Source organism: Nerophis ophidion, linkage group LG05 (assembly GCF_033978795.1).
Source record: "Nerophis ophidion isolate RoL-2023_Sa linkage group LG05, RoL_Noph_v1.0, whole genome shotgun sequence".
Lineage (NCBI taxonomy): Eukaryota > Metazoa > Chordata > Actinopteri > Syngnathiformes > Syngnathidae > Nerophis > Nerophis ophidion.
The window spans coordinates 75,089,555-75,101,990 of NC_084615.1; the positions used below are offsets into that span (position 1 = coordinate 75,089,555).

At 39.7% G+C, this 12,436-nt stretch overlaps 1 protein-coding gene across 2 annotated transcripts in view; it reads right to left on the bottom strand.

Annotated features, from left to right (window-relative positions):
- Positions 1 to 1,429: 1,429 nt before the first annotated feature.
- Positions 1,430 to 12,436, bottom strand: part of eda (ectodysplasin A) — a 55,595-nt gene continuing 44,588 nt past the window's right edge. Inside the window, exons 3-8 of one of the 2 annotated variants that reach the window (XM_061901986.1) lie at positions 9,490 to 9,528; positions 8,847 to 9,017; positions 8,546 to 8,589; positions 8,396 to 8,447; positions 3,816 to 3,940; positions 1,430 to 3,586 (exon numbers count right to left, since the gene is read on the bottom strand). In XM_061901986.1, the coding sequence (XP_061757970.1) occupies positions 3,326 to 3,586; positions 3,816 to 3,940; positions 8,396 to 8,447; positions 8,546 to 8,589; positions 8,847 to 9,017; positions 9,490 to 9,528 (692 nt within the window). In that variant the 3' untranslated portion in view covers positions 1,430 to 3,325. Of the gene's footprint in view, positions 3,587 to 3,809; positions 3,941 to 8,395; positions 8,448 to 8,545; positions 8,590 to 8,846; positions 9,018 to 9,489; positions 9,529 to 12,436 lie in introns of both variants that reach the window. The other variant, XM_061901985.1, reaches the window with a different exon arrangement.

The window sequence follows — 12,436 nt, forward strand, 5'->3', positions numbered from 1 at the left end:
AAATGTCTCTTTCAGAAATAAATAAATATAAATGATATATATAAATGAGGTAGATCCCCTCGAGTTGGTCAATTGAAAAGTAGCTCGCCTGCAGAAAAAGTGTGGGCACCCCTGCCCTATACAATGTTTTCATCTTATCCAAACTTTTCACATGACTGGAATATAAGTTGTTGGTTTATTGGTTCAACTCTTTCTGGCGGCATAGTACAAAACGTTTGCGTTATTATGTTCACTCTCGGTTGTCAATTCTTGTAGACTTTGACAAGGATACATAACACTTCTTTGAAACCTTCTCGACCTGGCTGGATGTTGAAAAAATGTTTATTTTCCCCTAAGAAAATAGTTCTGTGATCATTTACTTTAGTTGTCCTCAGTGGTCTTTCAGGTATTTTGGTGTTGCTGTGCCGGCCAGTACATTCTTTCCAGATTATAGATTTTGTCTCCTCCAATTTCTGCTTATTTTGGGTCTATTCCACAGCTTAATGAGCTCCTTTCACTTGCATTGACACCTCTTTGGACCACATATTGAGAGTTCCCCTGCTACCACATGCACACTTTTAAACTTGGAACCAATTGAAGACCTCTGACGAATTCGTGGTCAGGAAATTTGCATCTGTCGTCAAGGGAGCGTTCTCTAGACTTGTCCTGCACATCTGTTGCAAGCCGCGCAGGAAGGGTATTGAACTTCTTGTGAATGTTGTGGGACCTCCAAGTTTGAACGATAAATACTCCCTAAATCGAAGAGCTATTGCTAAATATTTACAGAATAAAATGTGGTCCACATGTGCGTAGTTATGTTAACAATATTTTTCCAACTACAATGACTCAATTTTACAATCTTTATTACTAATAAAGTTCATGACTCTACTACCAGACTGTAACCAAATGAAACTGTTTACAGTTCACATGGTGTTGTTTTAGGCTTTTTGAAGATGTTTCAGAAAGACAAAACTTTTTGGACAGTCTTAAGCAATAATTTTCAAGGAAAGCATAAAATATATTTTTTTATTGCCTTATTGGCTTGATACTCTAATGATGTAACTGACTAGGATAACACCCATCTTGACTCAATTAGTGACATGTCCTCCTTAGTTTAAAAGTTTACTTCATTTTTATATCTTCCTGAAAACTAACTTGTAACAGGGCAATTTTTACTGGTTTTCAGTAGGAAATACTTTTTTTTTTTTAAACAGTTTCTGCATGCTATTATGGCATTACTATCTTTAAGAAAGATAAAATCAGACATTAGCTAATAAAAAATAGAATAAGAATACATTTCTGAAAGTAAATTATTTCTAAAAGAAAATAAAAATCAGCCATCAGTGTCATTATTTTGTAACAAATACAAATGGCATCATTTAAAAATATTTTAGTTATTGCAGTCCAACATGAAAGATAAGTAGACACTTTGAAATGAGAAACCATAGCATAACTGACAGAGGCATTAGGACAAAACATTTTAATCCATCAGTCAACTCCATTTACAAAAGTATATTCCATTTTATATACAATATATACACAGACATATAAACAACAATCATTTTACCACATATATGTATTTATGCAGTAACTCGACAATAGTACTATCATAAAACATACCACTAATATTCTGCAGGGACGCTGTAGTGCAAAAGTGTGCAAAATCTATAGTGCTGTTGCTCTGTGAATACCTTAGAACTGTAAGCCAAGAACAGGGGCCACCAACCTTTACTATCAAAGGAGACATTTTGCTCCTCGTACCACGAAAGAAAATAGTCTGGAGCTGAAAGACATAACATCTCCTATGTATATATATATATATATATATATATATATATATATATCTACTGTAAATGTCATTTTTTTCATAGACAAATACCGTATTTTCCGGACTATAGAGCGCACCAGTATATAAGCCGCAGATATGTTGCGAAATAAGTCACACAAAGATTTTTGAATATTTATTAATACATCTTAATTGTTTCCAAACGGTTCCTGTAACACGGCAGTAAAAAGGATGATCAAAACAAAACCAAAGTTATCGTCACTGCGGGAGATCGCTTTCCAATCAGCTAAACAGACTCAATAAATCCATTGTCTTGGTGAATCACTGAAGAATTTGTGAAACTGAAAAAAATATAAAAAAGAATGTCTTTGTAAGTTCATTTTACTAACACAGACGCTTGTAGAAATGTTAACATATTAGCTAATGCTAACGACAATAGCTTCATTAAATTACAATAGCACGTACAAATATGTATAAAAACATTCCCAGGGTCATCACACATGGGACGATTTAATAAGTGTAAACAGTTTAATTTATATTGTAAATCTAACAAACATTGCTCGGCGTGATGAATGGAGAGTCCATACGAGTTAAAACGCAATGGACGGCTAGAAGATTGAACGGCACTTCTACTTCCGGTTGAAAGGACTAATTGAAAAAACACTCAAATAACAATAACACACCTTATCAGTGTGTTTACTTTACTTTATACTATTGCATAATGGCCGTCAGCAAGGACATTACAACTTAGCCGGACTATTTTAGAAGCTGCAGGGTCGAAAACGTAGGAAAAAAAAGTAGTGGCTTGTAGTTCGGAATTTATGGTAAATTCAGCTTTATTTTCTTCTGAGATGTTTATTTTTTTGGGATGTATTCATGGTAAGCTAACGGCAAGGGTTGCACACTCAAGACGCCAACATCTCTCTTGTACAGCACACAACACAGGCACCGCCTCCCTCTTCCATGCACTCACTAGTCAGGACTCAGACTGTGCACACACACGGCCTCAAAGTTATACAACTCTTTTTGAAAATGCACACTCCCCCGTCTGGCGTTTTTATAAAGTACACAAGAAGAAGGCTGAAGAGCTGCAGGTTGCCGACCAATGCCCTAAAGCCTTTTTATGGCAAACTACACAATAGTAGCTATCTATTTTATATAGTTAGATTAACTCTAAAAATGTCAAATATCACAATTTGGAATTGCTTGGTTTTTTTTAAGCAATACAAAAATTATTTGGCGAGGATAAACATTTTTGTATTAAGCACCTGTGTGTGCAGTATCCTTCCTTGGTGTAATGAGGGAGAGATGCAGGTGACTTTACATAGTGACTTACTTGATGAGCAAACAGACATTCAGCTCGTCACGGTCAATAGCACTTGATCAGTGGAAGCACAAGCATAAAACAGTCCGTACTGTCCTTCTTACAACAGAGTTGTGGTAGAGAGATACTGTTTTTTAACTTCATCACTGCAAATTGCCATCCTGGCAGGATCTCAGAGGCCGATGCTGCAAGCTTCTAGACACCCATGACGCATAGAGGGCTGACTTGTGTAGTTATCAATTCTGCCCAGCAGATGGAGCCTCTCCTAGTCTGACACTTCCGAGGAAAGTGGTGTGGTTGGTCATACTGATGAGCGTGTCCTCATAGACTATACGGATGGAGATCCTCTGGCCAGCGCGCAGCAGGCTCACCCCAGCTGTGTAGCAGGTGTTGAACTTGCGTTGGCCTGTCTCAATGCTGCAGGTGCAGCAGAGGAAGGGGTTGGAATCCACCATCACCTCATAGCTGGCGATGTCTGTGAAGTTGAGGTAGTACACCTGGTGGAGAGGAGGGCAACTTTATGAAAGACGGCAAGGGGTCGTCAATTCAAAATATACTGTGTCCAGCTGACGTGGATTTGAGTTACGAAACGATACAATTAGACACAGATGGTAGAATCCAAAATTGGGAAGACGTGTATGGATAGGTGAAGTGAAGAGGATTTTGGTCGTGAATTACACCAGTAAGAGTTATAAGAGTTACGTCAAGGACCGTACTCACTTCTACCTGACTATATATGAAGTAGACGCCATCCATTAGCACCTCAAGCTCTCCGGAGCGAGAGTGCATTTTAAACACACGGTGATGGATGGACACAGTCTTCCAGTTCCTGAGGATGCCTTCCGAAAGATCTAAACACGTCACAGCAAAAAAAAAAAAAAAAACATTCAATCAATCAGTCATCAATCCTATCCTTTTAATTAATAATATATAATTAATGAGATTAGATTTCCCGTGTGAAAAATTGTGCTTTTACAAAGATGTGATCATCAACACGTTTCAGAGAGGTGTAAGAATATGTTTATTGTTTTAGTTTTTACAATAAAGCTGCACTACATCATACTAAAACAAGGGTGCCCACACTTTTTCTGCAGGCGAGCTACTTTTCAATTGACCAACTCGAGGGGATCTACCTCATTTCTATATATCATTTATATTTATTTATTTATGAAAGAGACATTTTTCTAAACAAGTTAAATGTGTTTAATGATAATACAAGCATGTGTAACACATATAGATGTCTTTCTTTCACAAAGACAAGAATATAAGTTGGTGTATTACCTGATTCTGATGACTTGCATTGATTGGAATCAGACAGTAATGATGATAACGCCCACATTTTCAAATGGAGGAGAAAAAAAGTTGTCCTTTCTGTACAATACCACATGAAAGTGGTTGTTTTTTGGCATCTAATTCATCCAGCTTCCATACACTTTACAAAAAAAACATTGGCGACAAATTCCGTAGCTTGCTTGATTGACATTCACGGCACCCGAGGGTCTTGTGAGATGACGCTGGCTGCTTCCAGTTCATTATTATGAAAAAATGACAGAGAGGAAGGCGAGAAACACTTTTTATTTCAACAGACTTTCGCGCCGTCCCTTCCGTCAAAACTCTAAAGGCCGACTGCACATTTCCTATCTTCACAATAAAAGCCCTGCTTCATGCTGCCTGTGCTAACAAAATAAGAGTCTCAGAAAGCTGGCGTGCACTAGTGATGTGCACGCCAGCTTTCTGAGGGATCGCTTATGCACGCCAGTTTTCCGAGACTCTGTATTTAGTTAGCGCAGGCAGCATGAAGCAGGGCTTTTATTGTGAAGATAGGAAATGTGCAGTCAGCCTTTAGAGTTTTGACGGCAGGTACGGCGCGAGAGTCTGTTGAAATAAAAAGTGTTTCTCGCCTTCCTCTCTGTCATATTTTAATAATAATGATCTTGCAGCAGCCAGCGTCATCTCACAAGACCCTCCGGTACCGTGAATGTCATTTAAGTGACGTCTTGGTGAAGATTGATGATCACTAATTTTTAGGTCTATTTTTTTCAAAAGCCTGGCTCGAGATCGACTGACACACCCCCCGCGGTCGACTGGTAGCTCGCGATCGACGTAATGGGCACCCCTGTAGTAAAATGTAAACTAGTGTTGTCCCTATACCAATATTTTGGTACCTGTACCAAAATTATTTCAATACTTTTCGGTACATTTCTATACAAAGGGGACCAACAAAATTGCGTTACTGGCTTTACTTTATTTTAACGGCACATTTCAGAGGCGGTATAGTACCGAATATGATTCATTAGTATCGCGGTTCTATACTAATACCGGTATACCGTACAATCCTAATGTAAACACTGGAGATGTCCGATAATATCGGACTGCAAATTGTCAGCCGATAAATGCTTTACAATGTAATATTGGACATTATCGGTATCGGTTTCAAAACTATGGGTATCTGTTTCAAAAAGTAAATAAGATTTGTGACTTTTTAAAACGCCGCTGTGTACACTGACGTAGGGAGGAGTACAGAGGGCCTATAAATCTTAAAGGCACTGCCTTTGCATGCCGGCCCAGTCACGTATTATCTACAGCTTTTCACACAAGTGAATGCAACGCATACTTGATCAACAGCCATACAGGTCACACTGAGGGTCGCTGTATGAACAACTTAAACACTGTTACAAATATGCGCCACACTGTCAACCCACACCAAACTAGAATGACAAACACATTTTGGGAGAACAACCGCACCGCAACACAACATAAACACAACAGAACAAATACCCAGAGCCCTTTGCAGCACTAACTCTTCCGGGATGCTACAATATAGATCAGCATGCACTAATGAGCCATGGAAACCTTTTTTCATGTGTAAGTGCCTAAAGCGCACGTACTGTATGTCCTGTGCTGCTGCAAAACTCTTGTGGAATCATATTGCATTTATTGATCAATATAGAGATAAATGTGCAATGAAGTGTACATTTTAGGGTTGTACAGTATACCGGTGTTAGTATAGTACCGTGATACTAATGAATCATTTTCGGTACGATACTGTCTCCGAAATGTACCGCCCTGCGCCCGCGTCGAAGTCACGTCGTGATATTGCTGGTTTACGAGCATGTTCGGCAGCGCACAATCACGGTGTATTTAAAAGCAGACACAGTGTTTGGACAGAAAAGGGAGAATGGACGCATTTTGGCTAGGAAACCAACGATAAAAGTGAAGTTATAACACTGAAACATTCTCAGGAAGAGGTGCTTTAAGACATGGCTAGCTAGCAGCTAAAGTCCAGCCGCCATCGATAGTGTTGTAGCTACTTCTAAATCACTAATCCTCGCCTCCATGGCGACAAATAAAGTATGTTTCTTACAAGTATCATCCCAGCAGGACGAGGAATAGCTAAACATGCTTCACTACACACCGTAGCTCACCGGCATCAAAATGTAAACAAACACCATTGGTGGATCTACACCTGACATCTACTGTAATGATACCAAGTACAGGAGCGTATCTAGTCGATACTATTACGTCAATAGTTTTTGGCATCACAACATCTTCTTTCGTTTTAAAAAAAATGTATATTATGTTTATAAACTCAGGAAATACGTCCCTGATCACGAGGACTTTGAATATGACCGATGTATGATCCTGTAACTACTTGGTATAGGAATGATACCTAAATTTGTGGTATCATCCAAAAGTAATGTAAAGCATCCAAACAACAGAAGAATAAGTGATTATTGCATTTGAACAGAAGTGTAGATAGAACATGTTAAGAGTAAGTAAGCAGATATTAACAGTAAATGAACAAGTAGATTAATAATTCATTTTCTTCCACTTGTCCTTAATAATGTTGACAAAATAATAGAATGATAAATCACACAATATGTTACTGCATACATCAGCAGACTAATTAGGATCCTTTGTTTGTTTACTTACTACTAAAAGACAAGTTGTCTAGTATGTTCACTATTTTATTTAAGGACTTAACCGCAATAAGAAACATGTTTTATGTACCTTAAGATTTTTTGTTAAAATAAAGCCAATAATGCAATTTTTTTGTGGTCCCCTTTATTTAGAAAAGTAGCGAAAAGTACCGAAATTATTTGAGTACCCGTACCAAAATATTGGAATAGTTCCAACACTAGTACCTTATTTTTTCGGACTATAAGTCGCAGTTTTTTTTTCATAATTTGGCCAGGGGTGCGACTTATACTCAGGAGCGACTTATGTGTGAAATTATTAACACATTACCGTAAAATATCAAATAATATTATTAAGCTCATTCACGTAAGAGACTAGACGTATAAGATTTCATGGGATTTAGCGATTAGGAGTGACAGATTGTTTGGTAAACGTATAGCATGTTCTATATGTTATAGTTATTTGAATGACTCTTACCATCATATGTTACGTTAACATACCAGGCACCTTCTCAGTTGGTTATTTAAGCGTCATATAAATAAATTTCCCCCAAAAATGCGATTTATACTACAGTGCGACGTACATGTTTTTTTCCATCTTTATTATGCATTTTTGGCACGTGCGACTTATACTCCGGAGCGACTTATACTCCAAAAAATATGGTACTTTGTATTTAACATTAACAAGGAAACATCATTGTTTTTTTAGTCGCTCGGGCGTGTGCACGATCGCTCCCGGCTCCATCTACACAAATAGAAGCAACACACCTAAGTTAACTTCATGATATGTTGTTAAACAAGGATTAAAAACATGAGATAATGTTGGACCATTCTCATGAATCAAAGCAAAAAGTCTTGCTTATAAAAGTTGTCCCTTCAGCTGAAGGTCCTACAGCAATTGTATTCACAACAGCTGACTGTCATTGTCTCTGGCATGACTGTCGCAAAGGCTATTTCATCCATCCATCCATTTTCTACCGCTTATTCCCTTAGGGGTTGCGGGGGGCGCTGGTGCCTATTTCAATGCGTCTCTTTTGTCAATGCAGAGTAAAAAAAGAAGCATGTTTAAGATTAAACATACAGTGAGTCCTTCTATAATGTGTTTAAATGCAGCAAGGCAGTGTTGTTGAGCTTTGGAAATGAACTCAAAAGAGTACAAGTCTCCGTTGTGCTGTGTAGGAGAGAGTTTTGGAACTCTGGCCAGCGTTTGCAAAAGTCTGCATTTTTAAAGACAAAAAGTGTGCGTTTGCGAGGCCTAAACGCAGAGATAAGTATGTGTGGACACGGCCTTAATATAAACAATTGGAACGCATATTTTTAGTCGTATTTTTTAGCAGAGATAAGCATTTTAACTTGTAGAGAGTGGACCTCTGGTAACAGACCACTCACCTTCTCTCACTTGGATGGTTGTCTCTTGCCCTTGCAAATGAACCACTGCGGGCTGGAAAACAAAGATGTCTTGTGAGTGACTCAGCTGAAATAGTGTTCGGATCAACGGTATTGCGAGGAGATATAATTTTGGTAGGTGACATATTGTACCTGGAATTCTTTTGTTTTTGTCCTATCGGTCCTAACAGGAACCCCTGCAACAAAAAGGGAGACACAGTTCTGAGTGCAGTGGAAGCAAAACTGACACCACGTTGACTAAAAGAAAACAAGCAATGTTCTAGACTAAATAGAGATCATTGCTATCCCACACCATTTTTTGACATCTTGCATTACAAATTCTCACTGTAAAGCGATAGGTTTATTCATTTTGACAACTTGAGCCTTCTCTGAACGTGGGAACATGGCTATAAGCAGGCTCATGCTGTGTAATACAAGAATGGGGTTTGAGTACCTGCTGGGCCTTGAGCGCCTGGAGGCCCCTGTCGCCCAGGGGGGCCGGGCGGTCCTGCAGGACCCATGGCGTTGCTTCCAGGGATACCGGGGATACCAGGAATGCCCGGTGGGCCTTGTGGGCCCTGGGGACCTGGAGGACCAGGGGGACCTGGTATTGCTCGTTTTTTCCCTAAGAAGACAGAATCCAAAATGAGTGAACCATATTACAGTATTTGACAGCAAAGTTGATTTTATTAATAGTCTTACAGGCTAAGATGATAAACAAAAAAATTAGGTTGAAGATAATGAAGCATTTATAAATAGTGGAACTGGCATTATCAAGATTGTATTTGTAGTTAAGAAAAACAATCAGCCATCAGTTGAACAGGTTCATTACCAACAAAGGGTGAGTCAAAGGCATCTAGACTTCTTCTAGGTTACCGGTACTTCTTTTGAGGCCCGTTCAGTTATTTTCAGACCTAAAGACGTTTATTCCTTTTATTACTGATCATTTTTTTTATTGATTATCATGACCTGGAGTAGTGAGAGAATCTACACAGATAAACATGGTTTAGTCCAGTCTCCTTCAGTTCAACCCATCCTTAGATAACACAGGTGACTGCACGTCCTCATAGACATAGCCTTACTGAATATCTGATTACCTTTTTTCCTCTCTTTTCTTTTTTCCTTTCCTGTCGATTCTGAAATAAAAAGAAAAACAAAGTGAAATACTCTACTGACCAATCATCATCGCCTCGGATTGCATCTCAAGAGTCTGGCTTGTTGCGTACAGGTATCTTCTCTATGCTGACATGTTGGGCAGTGAGCACTGGAGTAAGTCCTGTGGGTTTGTCTAGTGTAGCAATTTGTAAGTGTGGTTTCACCTCATCTGTATGAACAAGTGCCTTAAGCATTCACAGGCAATGGAACTGGAGAAGATCATTAGAGAGATACTTTATCCTGCCAAAATCCCTTTCTTTGAATTAAGCCCAGATGGAGAATGCAGATGAAAGTGTGTAAATGTGCATGCGTTTATGTGTGTCTTTCTTTTACGGCCATGTGCACATGTGGGTTTGTGTAGATGACGGTGGGGCATCTATGTCGGTGTGTGAACGACAACATGCCCGTGTGCATACCTTCTTTCATGCAGATGAAGAATTATTTTCAAAAGGCCGTCTCGCTGATCTTGTGTTTACCATGCCATTACAACTACAAAGGCCATTTAACCTTAAAACCTCACAGTTTGAGTCCCCCGTGAACATATGGCCGCAGTTTTTCCTCTGGCTATATGACTGGATGCACCCGCATATAGTTTTCCTAACGAGCAGCCCTATCTAAAATCTGGTGCCCGTTAGGAGGGCAGCAAACACACACTGACGCACCCATACATACACACACATCTCAGACTTGGATTAGAAAAGTCTTTGTCTCAGTGCAAGCAGAGGAAAGAGCTGGGAATGATTAGTGTTTCGGGGTTCGGGACTTTACTGATTTATGTAGGTACTACAAAGTCTCAGGTGAGTTTATTCTTCTAATTTAAACACAATCATCAATTCCCCCCTTACAAGTAACGCCACAGACGTCAGAAGGCCTTGTGATCAATGTACGAGTTGCGCGTCCACATGAAACTTCAAAGACTTTGCTATTCTTTTTTTTTGCATAGCTCAAATTCTAAGCAAAAACAGCTACTAAAGCAAATTTAGACATATTGTCCCATGTGGTCTGCCATTGAGTCATCGATTATGATGAATTAGTTCCAGCGGATTTAATTTATGAAAGCCACAACAGTCCCAGATGATGACCTCCTTGGATGAGTGCATGTTTGGGTGAAAATGTGTGTTCTATAAAAAAATCGTCACTTTTATATCGTATCTATTGAAAGGGGAGATTGATTCACAACATTGAGCCTATATGCTCAGTAGAAATCTCCAAAATATGTTTCAGGGAGGCTTCACGGTGGCAGAGGGGTTAGTGCGTCTGCCTCACAATACGAAGCCCCTGCAGTCCTGGGTTCAAATCCAGGCTCGGGATCTTTCTGTGTGGAGTTTGCATGTTCTCCCCGTGAATGCGTGGGTTCCCTCCGGGTACTCCGGCTTCCTCCCACCTCCAAAGACATGCACCTGGGGATAGGTTGATTGGCAACACTAAATTGGCCCTAGTGTGTGAATGTGAGTGTGAATGTTGTCTGTCTATCTATGTTGGCCCTGCGATGAGGTGGCGACTTGTCCAGGGTGTACCCTGCCTTCCGCCCGATTGTAGCTGAGATAGGCGCCAGCGCCCTCCGCGACCCCGAAAGGGAATAAGCGGTAGAAAATGGATGGATGTTTCAGGGACATAATATTATTCTAGTGCGGGTAAGTAAACATAGTTTTTTCTGTCTTTCAAAAATGGTTAACCTCCTTGTTTGCAATCCTAGTAATAATGTCTATGAAGGTTCTCATTCATCCAGGTCATTGTCATCTCAGGGCATTCAATCGATTGCAACTGGACTTCTTAGTTTGTCTCGAAAGATGTTTTTCCGCTCAGCCGAGTAGGCTTTGTCAGTTCGTGCTCATAGACTTAGAATGGTCAGATCTAGTTCAGCGGCTGCTGCCTAGTAATAATCAACCCCATTTCATTTGATCGCTTAGTGCAGGGGTGCCCACACTTTTTCTGCAGGCGAGCTACTTTTCAATTGACCAACTCGAGGGGATCTACCTCATTTATATATATCACTTATATTTATTTATTTATAAAAGAGACATTTTTGTAAACAAGTTAAATGTGTTTAATGATAATACAAGCATGTGTAACATATATAGATGTCTTTCTTTCACAAAGACAAGAATACAAGTTGGTGTATTACCTGATTCTGATGACTTGCATTGATTGGAATCAGACAGTAATGATGATAACGCCCACATTTTCAAATGGAGGAGAAAAAAAGTTGTCCTTTCTGTACAATACCACATGAAAGTGGTTGGTTTTTGGCATCTAATTCATCCAGCTTCCATACACTTTACAAGAAAAACATTGGCGGCAAATTCCGTAGCTTGCTTGATTGACATTCACGGCACCCGAGGGTCTTGTGAGATGACGCTGGCTGCTGCCAGTTCATTATTATGAAAAAATGACAGAGAGGAAGGCGAGAAACACTTTTTATTTCAATAAACTTTCGCGCCGTCCCTTCCGTCAAACCTCTAAAGGCCGACTGCACATTTCCTATCTTCACAATAAAAGCCCTGCTTCATGCTGCCTGCGTTAACAAAATAAGAGTCTCGGAAAGCTGGCGTGCACAAGTGATGTGCACGCCAGCTTTCTGAGGGATCGCTTGTGCACACCAGTTTTCCGAAGCTCTGTATTTAGTTAGCGCAGGCAGCATGAAGCAGGGCTTTTATTGTGAAGATAGGAAATGTGCAGTCGGCCTTTAGAGTTTTGACGGAAGGTACGGCGCGAGAGTCTGTTGAAATAAAAAGTGTTTCTCGCCTTCCTCTCGGTCATATTTTCATAATAATGATCTTGCAGCAGCCAGCGTCATCTCACAAGACCCTCCGGTACCGTGAATGTCATTTAAGTGACGTCTTGGTGAAGATTGATGATCACTAACTTTTAGGTCTATTTTTTTTAAAA